Source organism: Liolophura sinensis, chromosome 9 (assembly GCF_032854445.1).
Source record: "Liolophura sinensis isolate JHLJ2023 chromosome 9, CUHK_Ljap_v2, whole genome shotgun sequence".
NCBI lineage: Eukaryota > Metazoa > Mollusca > Polyplacophora > Chitonida > Chitonidae > Liolophura > Liolophura sinensis.
The window spans coordinates 2,561,449-2,578,627 of record NC_088303.1 but is presented as its reverse complement, the minus strand read 5'-3'; the positions used below and the strand labels follow the sequence as shown (position 1 = coordinate 2,578,627).

Genomic DNA, 17,179 nt, shown 5'->3' with positions numbered 1-17,179 from the left:
GGGGACCACTTGGATATCCGTCTGCCAGCAGTGTGGACTGATTATTACTTCACTGTTTCCACTCCCTTGACTCAAGCATCACCGGTTCAGATGAACCTGTCCTGACCAGCCAGCTCGAGTCAAATGAATTTGTTATAGCAAACAGGTGATACAGCTCAGTGTTATGAATTTTCAGAAGGAATTCGGCTTAAGAAAGAAAACCTGTGGAAAGTGCACTTTGAGGCGCCCATTTGGCTGCTCCTCTTCGTGGGGGGATGGGGGGTGGTGTGACTGAAGTAGATGTATTGACCTCTGTGCATATTCTTGCAACATCCTTACAGTATATTCCCATTGTATTCCCAGACCAATGATCTTGCCTTGACTGGTTTCCACCCCCTGGGTACATTCTTGTCCCCTGTCCATAGCCCATCTGAGAAGTCATTAACCCTTAGCTAAAACCCCTGAATCTCAATGCATGGATGTACATGCATGTACTGTGCTATAACAGATGGAGGCCTGGCCTAGTCTAGCCTTGCTTAGCCCTCTGCAGCTCACACTGGGAATGTATTGTGGCTGTGTAGTACTGCACTCTCTCCAACCCCTGTCCCTGTCAGTGTTGTATGCTTGTTGCTATGGCCTCCTGATCTAGTGTATTACACTTGGCTGTCCCTGGTGAAGGGAAGAATAGTGTCCAGGGACAGGACAACTGTGTAACTATGACAGCTCCTGATCCTGGTTCTGAGGCTAAACCCTCATTCAGTCCACAAAGATAAGGAAGTGCAAGGTGTTATAGCACTATTCAGTGTGCGTGTGCTCTTGTTATACTCTTTGCAACCCGGATGCTCAGGATGCTTATTAACACTGGCTAGGCAGATGTTTCACGGCTGTCGACCCCTCTACCCCCACCTTCTAGAGCCTCAGGTTTCAGTATAACCAGGGCCCAGGAAATCCATCACATGCACATTACAAACAGACTAGTTGCATGGCTGGATCTATTTATAGTAACAAATCATTATTTATAGTTGAACAGTGCTGGAGAAAGATGTGCATGATTGCATAGCTTTTCGCGCACAGCCCACTGTAATATGGAGAAGGGGCAGAGTGATGTTGGCTGATTTAAAATAGGCTGCAGTATTTCTTTTTTCTTTTTTCTTTTTTCCTCTACCTCTGGTTTGGAACAAGGCTTATGTTAAGCATGTGGATAAAATTCGTTGACCATGGGTCTTTCACCCTGCTAAATATATAAGGTATTGATTCAGTACAAGTGTGAATTAGCATTTTATTAAACTGACTAATTTTTGCTTGTCTCATCCCCACAATCCCCCCAAACCATTTCATATCACTCCCTCGCCAGTGTTGTTCCTTTGTATCTGTTCCTTTGAAGTTGCTCAGCTGATTTTTGATCAACTAGCATGCTGGGGTTGACCTGACACAAGCCTTACGCCTCTGATCGAGAGTGTTGTCTTCCAGTACATAGATACATCTACTACTGCTATCAGGCATGGACTTGTTCCATGAGCACTGGGGTTTGTGCCAATAGTAAGACATGTAATGTCACTGAAGTAAGGTTTCGTCTTTCTTGGCTTGGTGACAAACCTCAGTTCAGATTACTACTTAGTAGTGTGATGCACATTTTAAAGATCAATATTTTGGGTTTTTCACGATTTTTAATTTTTTTCTTTTTTCAGAAGATAACTGATATGATAAATTAATAATACTATTGCAGGCACTATTCAGTAAATACTACCAATGAGCTTTTTCTGACTTTTGTGACGGGATGACGTTCATTGTTGATGGAACAGCGCACACTAAGTTCGGAGGGTGATGTCATGGGGGCTGGTTCTATGAATATTACCCTGGCATGCTTTTGCATGCATTGCTCCTGGTGAAGTGCCTGTCACATGGTTCTTTATCTCTCATGTACTACATAACATATTTGCCACAGTTCTTACCCTACATAGTCATTTGTCTGTGAAATGAAGACTTCTCCTAACATACATATGTCAGATGCAAGGGTTGGTTTGAAAGCTGAGCTAGAATGTAGTGTGATAATGTCAAATTGATGTAATAACTTACATCAGTCAGCAGGAACAGCTCTTTCCAACGCCAAGAGCTGAGTGTCCCCATCCTTGGCCAGCAGCCTACTGTCTCTGTCCATAGCCAGCAGTCTACTGTCTCTTTTCATGGCCAAGAGCTGAGTGTCTCCTTCCCTAGCCAGCAATGAACTGTCTCCTTGCATGGCCAGCAGCTGAGCTGTCTCCTCCCATGACCGGCAGCTGAGTGTATCCTTCCATGGCCAGCAACTCAGGCTCTCCTGTAGTTACCAGCAGCTGAGCCTAGCCTTCCATGGCCAGCAGCTGAAAGTCTCCTTCCATTGACACCAGCTGAGTGTTTCCTTCCAAGGCCAGCAGCAGACCCTCTCCTTCCATGTCCATGCATGTCTTTTTTCCCATGACCTGCAGCTGATTCTCTTTCTTCCATGGCCTGCAGCTGATTCTCTTTCTTCCATAGCTTGCAGCTGATTCTCTTTTTTTCCATGGCCTGCAGCTGGTTCTCTTTTTTTCCATGGCCTGCAGCTGATTCTCTTTTTTCCAGGGCCTGCAGCTGGTTCTCTTTTTTTCCATGGCCTGCAGCTGATTCTCTTTTTTCCATGGCCTGCAGCTGATTCTCTTTTTTTCCATGGCCTGCAGCTGATTCTCTTTTTTCCAGGGCCTGCAGCTGATTCTCTTTTTTCCATGGCCTGCAGCTGATTCTCTTTTTCCCATGACCTGCAGCTGATTCTCTTTCTTCCATGGCCTGCAGCTGATTCTCTTTTTTCCATGGCCTGCAGATGATTCTCTTTTTCCCATGACCTGCAGCTGATTCTCTTTCTTCCATGGCCTGCAGCTGATTCTCTTTTTCCCATGACCAGCAGCTGGGTGTCTTCCTTAAATTAACAGCGGCTGAGCATCCAGTATAGTAGTCGGAGAGCTAGCAGAGATTTATCGGTCAGGTCCTGTATGAAAGGTTTGATACATTGAACATACAGAACCGTGTGTGAAGACACCAAAATGGTGATTCTAAAGTACGACACCCATGCACAACTCTCTAGGGATAGGTGGAAAGTACCCCAGAACTAATTTTATCAGTCACAATTGCGTACAAGGATGAATTTTATCAGTCCTGATCACTAAAAGCCAGTTGTTAAGTTCCCATTCACTAAGCCACTTAAGAACGGCCTAATTAACACTTAAGAATGGTAATTCTTAAAGGATACATGAAACGCTTTTGTTTTATTTCTTAATGTGCAGATTATCATGTGTAATAACATATCACAATACAAACAAATTTTTCAGATTTCACTTTGGGGGCTAAAAATGCCTTCAGAGTACAGTTTTCTTAAGGTTCCAGTGGTCATTCCGGAATTTAAGTACCTGTCCCTGCATCTGTGTACATTGTCACATTGCCCACACTGTAGCGACACGATTCACTGGGCTCGGGGCACTTCGGGTGTTCAACGAGTTCTAAGAAAGATCAGCAGTGATGTAATTTTTGAAAAAGTCTGTCCGTTGATGGAAAATATGCATGATATAGAGGGGTATTTAACAGGTATAAAAAATACCCCCCAAAAGAAATTTTTTAAACAAAAATTCCGGGGCGTAATTTTCTTCATTTGATATAGAATCGTGATCTTTATTTTATAGTTTCTTATCAAGTGTCCTTTAAGTTCCAACTTGATGCTGAAAACCGTTTAAGAATGGGTCAAAGGTCAATACTTGAGGTGAAGTACCTTAAAACAAGGGTATTGATCACAACTGAGTATGAAGATGAAACTTATTTTATACATCCCTCAAGACAAGCTGATCACTGACAGTCAATTCTTGAGCTCCAAGCCCATACACTAAGCCACTTAAGAACGGCCTTTTTAACGCTGATTCGGACTTTCATTGGTCATGTTCCATGCGAGGAAATTTTTTTACCAAAAAATACCTTGAGATATGCTAATTATAAAATGGTAATTCTGAAGTTCCAACTCAATGCTAAAAACCATTTAAGAATGGGTCAAAGGTCAGTGTTGGGGCTGAGTTACCTTTAAAAAAGAGTATTGGTCATAACTGATTACAAGGATGAACTCTTTACTGTGTGATAGATAACTGTGAACGCATAATGGTAGATAGGTGTAAGTGTTAAGGCTCTGGATCTGTGGTTGGTGGCATGAAATCCACGCGGATGATCTTCTGCACAGTATGTGTGTGAGCTAGTGATTGGCTGGCATTGATCACATGGCACTAGTAATCATGCAGCAGTCAGCGGCCAGTGTGTCAGTACATGTATAGCTAGATGGTAAGTATATGCACAAGCAAGCTGTGAGGAAGTCTGCAGATCTGGAAACTTCCATCCAAACACCACATACATTAATGGGAGATGTGCTAGTGGATTCTGCAACCAGGAAGCACATTACAGGAACTTAGGACTCCTTTGTCCTCATATGACTGAAAAATTTTTAAGTATGACGTTAAACCCCAAACACTTACTTACTGATTACTAATGATTATCTCTAAACTTAAAGGAAATAGTGATATTGCTGTTACCCCATGTGTTAAAACAAGTGTTGGTGTGCCACCCTATTTACCAGGCTTGGGTTTATCTACAATTCGACACAATACCATGTGAATGTTGAGAAATAATCTCCAGAATTCCAGACAAAATTACTAAGGCAAATTACGTCCCATTTTAATTGAAGATAATTATATGCCCCTTTTGGGGGTTGATGGTTCCATCTACTTGCCAGCTGTATTTGATTTCCCAGATTTTGACACAGTTTTTTGCTCAGTGGTATAAGGCATATGTCTCACGGCAGATCATCTCAGGCTCAGTGGTATAAGGCATGTCTCACGGCAGATCATCTCAGGCTCAGTGGCGTAAGACATATGTCTCTCAGCAGATCATCTCAGGCTCAGTGGTATAAGGCGTATGTCTCACGGCAGATCATCTCAGGCTCAGCGGTATAAGGCATATGTCTCACGGCAGATCGTCTCAGGCTCAGTGGTATAAGACATAGGTCTCATGGCAGATCATCTCAGGCTCAGTGATATAAGACATATGTCTCATGGCAGATCATCTCAGGCTCAGTGGTAATAAGGCGTATGTCTCATGCCAGATCATCTCAGGCTCAGTGGTATAAGGCATATGTCTCTCGCCAGATCATCTCAGGCTCAGTGGTATAAGGCATATGTCTCACGGCAGATCATTTCAGGCTCAGCGGTATAAGGCGTATGTCTCTCGCCAGATCATCTCAGGCTCAGTGGTATAAGGCGTATGTCTCACGGCAGATCATCTCAGGCTCAGCGGTATAAGGCATATGTCTCACGGCAGATCGTCTCAGGCTCAGTGGTATAAGACATATGTCTCATGGCAGATCATCTCAGGCTCAGTGATATAAGACATATGTCTCATGGCAGATCATCTCAGGCTCAGTGGTAATAAGGCGTATGCCTCACAGCAGATCATCTCAGGTTCAGCGGTATAAGGCATACGGCTCACTTCAGATCATCTCAGACTCAGCGGTATAAGACATGTCTCACGGCAGATCATCTCAAACTCAGCGGTATAAGACATGTCTCACGGCAGATCATCTCAGGCTCAATGGTATAAGGCATATGTCTCACGGCAGATCATCTCAGGCTCAGTGGTATAAGGCATATGTCTCACGGCAGATCATCTCAGGCTCAGTGGTAATAAGGCATATGTCTCACGGCAGATCATCTCAGGCTCAATGGTATAAGGCATATGTCTCATGGCAGATCATCTCAGGCTCAGTGGTATAAGGCGTATGTCTCACGGCAGATCATCTCAGGCACAGTGGTATAAGACATGTCTCACTTCAGATCATCTCAGGCTCAGTGGTAATAAGGCATATGTCTCATGGCAGATCATCTCAGGTTCAGCAGTATAAGGCATATGTCTCACGGCAGATCATCTCAGGCCCAATGGTATAAGGCGTATGTCTCATGGCAGATCATCTCAGGCTCAGTGGTAATAAGGCATATGTCTCACGGCAGATCATCTCAGGCTCAATTGTATAAGGCATATGTCTCATGGCAGATCATCTCAGGCTCAGTGGTATAAGGCATATGTCTCACGGCAGATCATCTCAGGCACAGTGGTATAAGACATGTCTCACGGCAGATCATCTCAGGCTCAGTAGTAATAAGGCATATGTCTCATGGCAGATCATCTCAGGTTCAGCGGTATAAGGCATATGTCTCACGGCAGATCATCTCAGGCTCAATGGTATAAGGCGTATGTCTCATGGCAGATCATCTCAGGCTCAGTGGTAATAAGGCATATGTCTCACGGCAGATCATCTCAGGCCCAATGGTATAAGGCGTATGTCTCATGGCAGATCATCTCAGGCTCAGTGGTAATAAGGCATATGTCTCATGGCAGATCATCTCAGGCTCAATGGTATAAGGCGTATGTCTCATGGCAGATCATTTCAGGCTCAGTGGTAATAAGGCATATGTCTCATGGCAGATCATCTCAGGCTCAATGGTATAAGGCGTATGTCTCATGGCAGATCATCTCAGGCTCAGTGGTATAAGGCGTATGTCTCATGGCAGATCATAAAGTCTTGACTTATGAAGGTGCAATTTTCAGTACAACTCTCGCTGTGTTTGTGGCTTCTCTTCCAGTACTTGTACCTTCCACTACATGCATCAACAGACGGTGATTTCAACAGGCTTCACCTAGTTTTTCCCCCGCCTAGTTTTTCACGACTTTGACAGAAGTTGTTGAGGGAAATGGTTTGAGCAGTCAAGTAAATGTCACCTGAGATTGCACCAGTGTTCATATCCTAACATTTCCTTACCCTTAATTAATATGCATCATCTTACATTTTTTGTAATGAAAAATTCTTGAGTATGCCAATAAACCCAATCAAGTGAACAAATTATAACCACTGGAATTTCCCATTTCAAATCCATCAGCCACTTGTTGTTTTTCTGCCACTTCAGCAGCCACATGAATCATGTAAACTTAAGTGATGCATATTTCACAACATGTGAAGAACTACTTGTGTAGTATGGCACTTCTTAGAAATCAGACCTGGAATCTCATGTAGCTGAAGTATTTCTAGGAAATTAGGTGATGTGTTCACGGTTTTCCCAGAATAGGTAAAATCAGTTCTATCTGAAACAATGACAAAGTAGCTTAGCCTTGATCATTGAACCAGATCTTGAGCCGTAACGGATATCAACAAATCAGACTACTTGCACATTAGTTTTGAACACAACATTTGAACACATATTATACCAACACTCTTTATTATTGTCATGATGGTTTGCACTTTCCAGATAAGCTTGATTAAATGTCAGTTTGACCTGGAATAAATGCTCTAACAGTTTACTAGTATATGTCTACTGCATCAAAAACAAGTACATGTATTTTGTTCTAGCTTTAAAGAGACATTCCCGATGGCGAAAAAATTGTGCCCTTATTTTAGACGTCAGCTACATAAAGTTGAGTCTTGCAGATGTCTACTGACATGTATCTGATTTTGAGTGAGCAATCAAATGTTCAGTTTTATCCAGGGTTTCAGCTTACTCAGGTCGCGTTATTTAGAAACATGGCCGAAGACTGACTTTTCTGAGTGCGCTACCACCCCTTGTTGTCTAGACGACAAGTACAATATTGAACATCAGTGATATGAAATAGATCAATACAATCCTGTATCTTCACTGTCAGTCACCATTCATTTTAATAACACGTATGATAATTTGGCTGTCTCCCAAAACACTTTTGTAGGAAGGTCTGGCAGCAACCTGCGGATGGTCATGGGTTTCCTCCGGGCCCTGCCATAATGCTGGCTGCCTTTATATAAGTGAATAAGTATAAGTACGGCATAAAACACCAATCAAATAAATAAATAAACAAAACTCTTTTTCTGTCTGTAATTTGGGGACGTGCAGTCGCTGAACATCACCAGTAATTGACCCTTAGGTTACCTGTAATAGCTAGTAGTGCTTTGTAGCACAAGGTTCTTCTATAATAGCCTAAATGGTTGACCAGATCAACTATCCATGGCCATGTACGCATGAAAATAGTGTAAAGGAAATGACAGGGAGATTTACGCCCGTCATTTGCCCACTATAGTTATTTGCTGGAGCACTGGATGGATTGGCCCAAATATTTTACTAGTTGTACATTAAAGTAAATAAACCAAATTGGTAGCCCAATGGTTAGAGCGTCCACCTGGAAGTCAGGTCATGTAAAAGTCATATTTGTGGCTACCTCGCTTGGTGCACAGCATTGAGAGATTAGAGCAAGGAAACAGGACTGATTGGCGCAGTGTCAGGTGGCTGGGTGAGCTGTTATGTCTGGTGTTTCCGGCACGATAGTCCAGGGGTGGCAGCACAGACCTACCCTGTCACCTGAAAACACAGTATATGTACATACATGTGTTGACTCGTCATTGTCATATGAGTGAGAAATTGATAAGTACCACATAAAACACCAAGCATACATAGATATATATATGAATATGTATATGTTATATACTTATAGCTTGAAGCTTCATTAATCAAATGAGAGTGTGTAGCCTGGTGCACAGGGACAGAAACATGCATTTTGTTGCAACTGAAAATTTTGAGAAAAACCCTTGTCTGCAGTACCCCAAAACAGGGTATATTGTCACTGCCTACTGGGCTTCAAACATTTGGTGCAGTTCAGTTCAAGCTGCACTCTACCTAGATAGAAGCTTGTCATATAGGCAGTTCCTTGTTTACAGGATAGAAGCTTGTCATATAGGCAGTTCCTCGTTTACAGGATAGAAGTTTGTCATAAAGGCAGTTCCTTGTTTACAGGATAGAAGCTTGTCATATAGGCAGTTCCTTGTTTACAGGATAGAAGCTTGTCATAAGGGCAGTTCTTTGTTTACAGGATAGAAGCTTGTCATATAGGCAGTTCCTCGTTTACAGGATAGAAGCTTGTCATAAGGGCAGTTCTTTGTTTACAGGATAGAAGCTTGTCATATAGGTAGTTCCTCGTTTACAGGATAGAAGCTTGTCATAAGGGCAGTTCCTTGTTTACAGGATAGAAGCTTGTCATATAGGCAGTTCCTTGTTTACAGGATAGAAGCTTGTCATAAGGGCAGTTCCTCGTTTACAGGATAGAAGCTTGTCATAAGGGCAGTTCCTTGTTTACAGGATAGAAGCTTGTCATATAGGCAGTTCCTCGTTTACAGGATAGAAGCTTGTCATAAGGGCAGTTCCTTGTTTACAGGATAGAAGCTTGTCATAAAAGCTGTTCCTTGTTTACAGGATAGAAGCTTGTCATAAGGGCAGTTCCTTGTTTACAAGATAGAAGCTTGTCATATAGGCAGTTCCTCGTTTACAGGATAGAAGCTTGTCATAAGGGCAGTTCCTTGTTTACAGGATAGAAGCTTGTCATATAGGCAGTTCCTTGTTTACAGAATAGAAGCTTGTCATAAAGGCAGTTCCTTGCTTAGAGAATAGAAGCTTGTCATAAAGGCAGTTACTGGTTTACAGGATAGAAGCTTGTCATAAAGGCAGTTCCTCGTTTACAGGATAGAAGCTTGTCATAAAGGCAGTTCCTCGTTTACAGGATAGAAGCTTGTCATAAAGGCAGTTGCTCGGCATATCACTGAACCAATCAGTGACCATATAAATGTCATGTCCAACCAAACAAAATGGCTGTTCCGGGCAAGAACAATTTTTCTCTTTGTTCACATGACTAATCATGCCAAATAAGGACTGAGATGGATGATGTTGATTGGCTTGTGAGCGGATGAACATGTTTTGAGGTTTTCAGCCCAGGTCATTAAGTAAAAACACTATTACATATTTTTTTTACATAGAACCACTTCCTTTGGAGGTGCACCTACAAATAAATGTTACTAAATTCATTGATACACTTAGTTTAGTTGTGTAAACTTCCTGTCTTTTCATCACTTGAACATACACAGTGCAAGCTCAAGTGTCAAACAAAAGTCCTCAAGACATCCCCTACCCCCCAAACCTGCCTGTTTCTTGTGATTTCAGGACATGGTGGCAATAAGTGGTTTGATTGTTGGCTGATGAGATGGCTAGACCAAGAGATGACCATTATTGTTGCTTATCTAGTTCACCTTGTAGCCATTTCTGATGTAAAAGACCTGACAAAGCTTACCATCAACCAGTGAGATTTGATACAGTGCCAGAGCAATCCCCTAGTGTTTTTGTAGACCCTGAGTAACATTGATTGGACGATGTGCTAAGACTTGGCCAAGACAAATACATCTCTAGATGATGGCCGTGGGTTCATCTGCACTTAATCATATGGGGAAATCGACCATATTGCAGAGAGGCATCTGAAGTCGTCATCTGTAACAGTTCCTTGCGAAAACCAGTCAGACCTGATCATATCCAGGGTTGTTTTAGACCTTTATGCATCCTAGGACACCAAGCTCCAGATTTGACCAATTTAAAAGTGTATGAAAATTTAAGTTTGGCATGAACTTCAGTCTTGGCTTATCAAGTTGTAAGGATGAGGGTATAGTTATACCTGTACAAGTATGGACCAGAAGTCATATCGCATGTCTTCCATTAGTTTTTTAGTTCTGGGTACATATTATGGATGTTAATTGACAAAAACCTCTTGAACGTGAAACAATGAAAGTTTTAGGTGGGGGGAGAAGTTAGATGCTCTTTAAATCAGGGCAGTTATTGGACCACAAATTACCGCTCATGAGATTTATTTTTGTTGTAATGCATTTATCTGTAATATTGCTGCTCCACAATATTACTGTTCTGTAAACATATTGTATATTTCTCTTTTTTTTTTTGTTTCCAGCTTTTTGGACAGAGTGCATTTAGTGAAACAACCAGAATACACTCCCACTGAACAGGTAAGATATTGATTCTGAGAAAACTTAGTATGACTGGTTGATTTGTTGACCTTGTATTTTAATTGGATGTAATGTCTTGTCTGCTAATCTAATGAGGCTGTACCATATGTACACGATGGTCAGTCTGCCACAAGGGAAATATTTGTGAATCTGTTATCATGATGATCAAAATTTTGCTAACAACAGTATCACCCTACTAGTAGAATAAGAACTAAGAGTTAAGTTATGATATATTTTGAGATTTACTCACTGTCCCATTTCAAGATTGTCAAGGTCCCTTTGGCACAGCTGTTCGCTGAACCTTGTGGCGATAAGTGATTAACATTGATGGTAGTGTTGTGTTTAGGTTGTTTTGCCTGACGTTTGTTGGTGACTTGCCTCCTACACACATTAAGCTTGTGATTTGAATGGAACCTGATCAACATTGCTCGTACTGTTGTGTTTCGGCTGTTTTACCTGACCTTTGTTCATGACTTGCCTGACATTTGCTTTGGGACTTGCCTGAAGTTTGTTCATGTCTTGCTTGGCATTTGTTCATGACTTGCCTGACATTTGTTTAATGCAATCGTTTGATTCAGGACTTGCCTGACGTTTGTTCATGACTTGCTCAGCATTTGTTCGTGACTTGCCTGACGTTTGCTTCGTTACTTGCCGGACGTTTGTTCATGACTTACCGCCTACACACATTAAGCTTGCGATTTGAATGGAAACCTGATCAACATTGCTCGTACTGTTGTGTTTCGGCTGTTTTACCTGACCTTTGTTCATGACTTGCCTGACATTTGCTTTGGGACTTGCCTGACGTTTGTTCATGACTTGCTCGGCATTTGTTCATGACTTGCCTGACATTTGTTTAATGCAATCGTTTGATTCAGGACTTGCCTGACGTTTGTTCATGACTTGCTCAGCATTTGTTCATGACTTGCCTGACGTTTGCTTCATTACTTGCCGGACGTTTGTTCATGACTTACCGCCTACACACATTAAGCTTGCGATTTGAATGGAAACCTGATCAACATTGCTCGTACTGTTGTGTTTGGGCTGTTTTGCCTGACGTTTGCTTTCGTGACTTGCCTGACGTTTGCTTTCGTGACTTGCCCAACGTTTGCTTTGTGACTTGCCTGACGGTTGCTTCGTGACTTGCCACCTACACACAATAAGCTTGTGACTTGCCAGACGTTTGCTTCATGACTTGCCTGACTTTTGATTGTGACTTGCCCAACATTTGATTGTGACTTGCCCAACGTTTGTTCATGACTTGCCCAACGTTTGTTCGTGACTTGCCCGACGTTTGCTTCGTGACTTTCCAGACATTTGCTTCGTGACTTGCCCAACGTTTGCTTTGTGACTTGCCTGACGGTTGCTTCGTGATTTGCCTCTTACACACAATAAGCTTGTGACTTGCCAGACGTTTGCTTCGTGACTTGCCCGACTTTTGATGGTGACTTGCCCAACGTTTGATTGTGACTTGCCCAACGTTTGTTCATGACTTGCCCAACGTTTGTTCGTGACTTGCCCGACGTTTGCTTCGTGACTTTCCAGGCATTTGCTTCGTGACTTACTTGACTTTTGTTTGTGACTTGCCTGACATTTGTTCGTGACTTGCCTCCTACACAGATTAAGCTTGTCATTTGACTGGAAACCTGGCCCCAGGATCAAGAAGCGATCTTCTTGACTAAAGTCAAAATTTCTATCATTGAACTTGGTATTTTTCTTTATCTTATTTTAGCTGAAATTTGTTTTTACAATAGCTTACCGGAATTTGTTTGGTCAAAGAAATATTTAGACATTGTTACATAAGAAATAACAATTTTAAAGTGATTTGAATTTTTGACTTAAGTCTAAGATCAAGTCAAAGATCGAGTCTAAGATCACATGTGGTAAAGTCCTTCAGTTACTTGCTGTTTATCGTTGGTTTACTTCTTGTACTCCTGGTTTCCACTTGTGGACTGAAGCTTGGCTTACATGAGAGCTTAAGACTCTGCTCAACTGAACTCTACTGTTGCTTCGGGCCCTAACTATTCGTGTATGCGAAATAACGCGGCAACTCAGTCTTAAAGTCATAAGGCCCTCAGGGACTGGGACCAGCTACATACGACTAGTCGAGCTGTCTCTCACGTTCTCATGTATGGCAACCTTTACATACTTGTGCATTGGGAAAAACACTGTTCTGCATTTTCGCTGAGCTTGGCCAATTTTTTCAAGGTCATTGGGATCATTTAAGTTACATTTTGTGGCAGACTTAAAATCTTCAAGCCATTTCTGCGAGCTTGCATCACATGGGCACCTACACATCCTGTACAAGAACCCCGTCGTTTTTAATTGACCTCGGCTTTGACCTCGGCTTTGACCTGTATATGTATGTTATTTTCCGTTGGGCCTGTGCCTCCAATACCTTGCAAACAAAACTGATTTCTTGCAATTGTACCTATGGTTGAGGGTTACTGAGTTCATTGCACGTTATTGCTTATAGAGAAGCAAGAATTTTCAGTTTGCATAAGAAAAGGCAGTGATATCTGAAAAGTTGAGAGTTGAATTCTGTCTAATCAAAATTGAGCTAGGCAGCTACAAGTAAAATTCTGTATGAACAGCTTTGTACAGGTGAGTGAAGCTAGAATGCGGTTGGCAGTTGGCTGTTAAATATTCAACAGGGACAAATAATTATTTCTATAAATTATATATATTAAACTATATCTCCATTAATATTGCACCTACAGGCATTATACTCGGTGCATTAATGGCACTTAATGTGGGCTATCACGTGATGCCAATAATTACCGATTCTAACACCAGGGTGCGCTTCAGTGAATAGAAGCCTGGCCCATATCTTCATTAATACTGCACCTAATGACATCATATTTTGTACTTCAATAGTGCTTCACGCAAGCTATCATGTGACGCAATAATTACCGATTCTAACACCAGGGTGCGCTTCAGTGAATAGCAGCCTGGCCCATATCTCCATTGATATGTGTACTGCACCTACAGACATTATACTGTGTACATTAATGGCACCTAATGTGAGGTATCAGGTGGTGATTCCTGATTCTAACACCAGGGGGCACTTCTGTGAATAGTAGCCTGAATAACAGTCTGGCCCATACCTCCAGTAATACTGCACCTACAGACACCATATATGATACTTTAATGGTACTTAATGCAAGCTATCAAACGAGGCTAATAATTCCCGATTCTAACACCAGGGGAGTGTTTGATAACTTGCATTAAATGGAGGTGTGGGCGAAACTGCTATATAGACTGCTATTCACAGAAGCGCCCCCTGGTGTCAGAATTGGGAATTATTGGCATCACGTGATAGCCCACATTAAGTGTCATTAATGTACCAAGCATAATGTAGGCGTAGTATTAATTTAGATATAGCTTACTATATAATTTATAGAAATAATGAGTTGTCCCTATTGAATAGCTAACTGCCAGCTGCAGACTGCAGTCTTTATTTATTTCACATGCTTTGTACAGCCTTTTCCTTACTCTCTTGTTGAAAACCGGGGAAATACAAATGCTTTCTCTTTTGAAGTAGCAGAAGAGACAGTTTCATGCAACATCGTACATTTTCATCACAGATTATTCTCTGCTTACGTTTACTCTGACTGTTGAATAGTTTTTGTAAAGAACAGGGTAGGACTGTAATGGACTGTCCAGTGTTATTTCTTACATCAGAAACCAGTTTTGATAAGGTAACGATAATTTGCACTTTAAGTGCATGGGAAAAAAGAATTACAATGTGCTGCATTTGCACTTCTATACAGTTCACAGCACATACAAAATCTAACCATCAACAAGTTATGAAAATTGAATATTTTTCTGTGATTCATTGTGCACTTGTGCGACTTCTCATAACAGGAAGTGAAAATGTATCACCATGTCCTGGTTACTGGTGGAGCTTTGCAGCTGAAGTCATGCCTGAGTGGTGTGAAATGACAGGGCCTGTTAAGTGGGGAGTGCCTACCACGCCCTAGCCACCCAAACCATAGCCCTTGTAGTATGGTCCACAAAGGTGTGAGCTATTTATAACTCTCAGTGGGATATTTATAGGCCCCTTCACACTTTGTGTAACCCTTATCATTCATGCACTCCCCTACCCCACTCTTCCCTCTCCTCTCTTCTCTTTTTTACTCCCCCTGTTGTAGTTGTAACTTGAACCCAGCCAGTTGGGAGTTGACATACCATCTAGCGAGATATGTCTCACAGTATAATGTCTGATAAAACTAGATCAAGCTTGTGTATGAACCCAGGTAGGAATTCCAGTCGTACACATCTAGCCAAGGGCCAGTAACTGCTTGCTCTATGCAGGAAGAATTTCTTCCCATTGAATGGGGAGAGCTAATTTTAGACTGCAGAGAACAAAATAGAGCAGCCTTAGGCATTGTGTCGCATAGCTTGACTATATACCTTTCTCTCCCTCAACCTCCGCTATTCATTTTTCGTTAAATATACCTGGTCACTTGACCATGCTCTGATTCAGTCAATTGTTGCCCGAAGGAGTGCTCACCTGTGCAATGCGTAATAAGCCAAGCTTTATATAGCGATTGCATTCTGAATTAGCCTGTACAATAGAAATGTCTACGGAGATTGGACTGTACCAATGGCTTATAAACAAAGGCCGAAACCAAAAAATTTGTTCAAATGGGGTGAACGTTTCAACATAAATACCTGTGAAACTGACTTTTAAGTTTAAATGTGCATTAGGTTAAAATTCTTCATGCTCAACGTAGTGGAAATTCATTGTGCAGGTATGACTGTTGAACTGTTCAGACATTACCTGGGAATTTCACCTGCATTTAATAAAAATATGATGAATTTTCATTTCTTGACTGTTGAGCTGATGTGTTTCTGAGCATAATTCAAACGACTCACCTACAGCTTGTGGACTTTGTAGGCATATTGACTTTAGGCCTACATGTACATCATATATATCATTTCCCTGTCCTCAAACTAGACCTAACTGTGGGCAGTGTTCATTTTGTAGGCCATCCTGTCAGATGGGATGACCTTGAAATGAGTGTGGTGGGCATAATGCCTCCCAAGTAGAGAATGAAGAACCCCCAGTTATATTTAGCTGGAGATGGCCCACTTGATTTATCCTCAGAGGGCTATGAACTATGCTCCTAGCCATCAGATCCTGCTATACGCTAGTCCTGGCGGCTTGTTAGCCTCAGTCATTCTGATTGGTCAGATTATGTAAAAACAAACCCGAACAGAACAAATCGGCTGATGTGTCTCTGTCCTCTTATTGGCTGATTGGAATTCATTGCCGATAGTGTGCTGTGTTTCATATCTCTCTAACAACATACCTTGTAAAGGCTTTCACTAGGGCATAACCTTGTGTACAGGATGTGTTCCAATGGAAGAAAAAAAAAAGAAACACATTTATGATGGAGCAAACATAACACTTAAAACTGTAAAGATTATTTTTGTGTTTGACATCTTCTGTTTATGACTGGCAAGTATTTTAAAGAGAATATTGTAGATAAAGGTGTTCTAGAGGGGCAGGGCTTACTGTTAAGCTGATTGAAAGATGAAATTATGTGTAAATTAACAATTTTTGCTTCTTTTTGGGCGCTATAACACTTTGCATAGTTACACATACACTTCCTAAGAAAAACTTTATCTCAAGTCACCTTCAGTTTATACTTTGTGCCTTTGTTTTTTAAAATCTGGATTGTTCACAAAGTAAAGCGAAACACAAAACTTATCCCTGAGTTGATGGGCGGCTACATTTTGTTTTATTCTCGCAGACTGAAAAAGTCTTTTAGACTGACATTATGAACTACTGAAGTATGATAAAATGACTTCCCGTAGTGCTCCATGTAGTAATAATTTTGTGTCATTAAATATGAGCACAGAAAAATTAAGATTTGATAGCCTGAGGAGCATTATGTTACTAGTTAGACCTTATAGTATCTATGACATAGTAAGGTATGTTAAAGGCCTTTGACTAGAAATGATTAAATTACTTTTGTCTATATTGTTTTACAATACATCATATTTATTATTTTAAGGACATTGTCGTTCATTTTATAGAGGATATTGCACAGTGAAGGTTAAATATACCATAAATATTGTTTGATTGAGAGGTGGAAACGATAACCCACAAGACGCGAATTGTCATCAGGACGTTTTCTCTGCATGTATATAAATGCGTATAAGTTTATCTGTTGCATGCGTGAAAAAATAAGCAATGTGCCATCTTTGTCGTATTTCTGATTCTGTTCGTGTGTGCTGCAATTTTGTTCACGTCTGCACTCACAAAACCTTTTTACAGTTTTAAACGCTGTCTGTGAATAATTATAC

General features: G+C 41.3%; 1 protein-coding gene across 1 annotated transcript in view; it reads left to right on the top strand.

Annotated features, from left to right (window-relative positions):
* Window positions 1–17,179, top strand: part of LOC135475944 (guanine nucleotide-binding protein G(s) subunit alpha) — a 69,438-nt gene that overhangs the window by 42,683 nt on the left and 9,576 nt on the right. Inside the window, exon 6 of the mRNA XM_064755915.1 lies at window positions 10,810–10,864. Within this exon, the coding sequence (XP_064611985.1) occupies window positions 10,810–10,864 (55 nt within the window). The remainder of the gene's footprint in view (window positions 1–10,809; window positions 10,865–17,179) is intronic.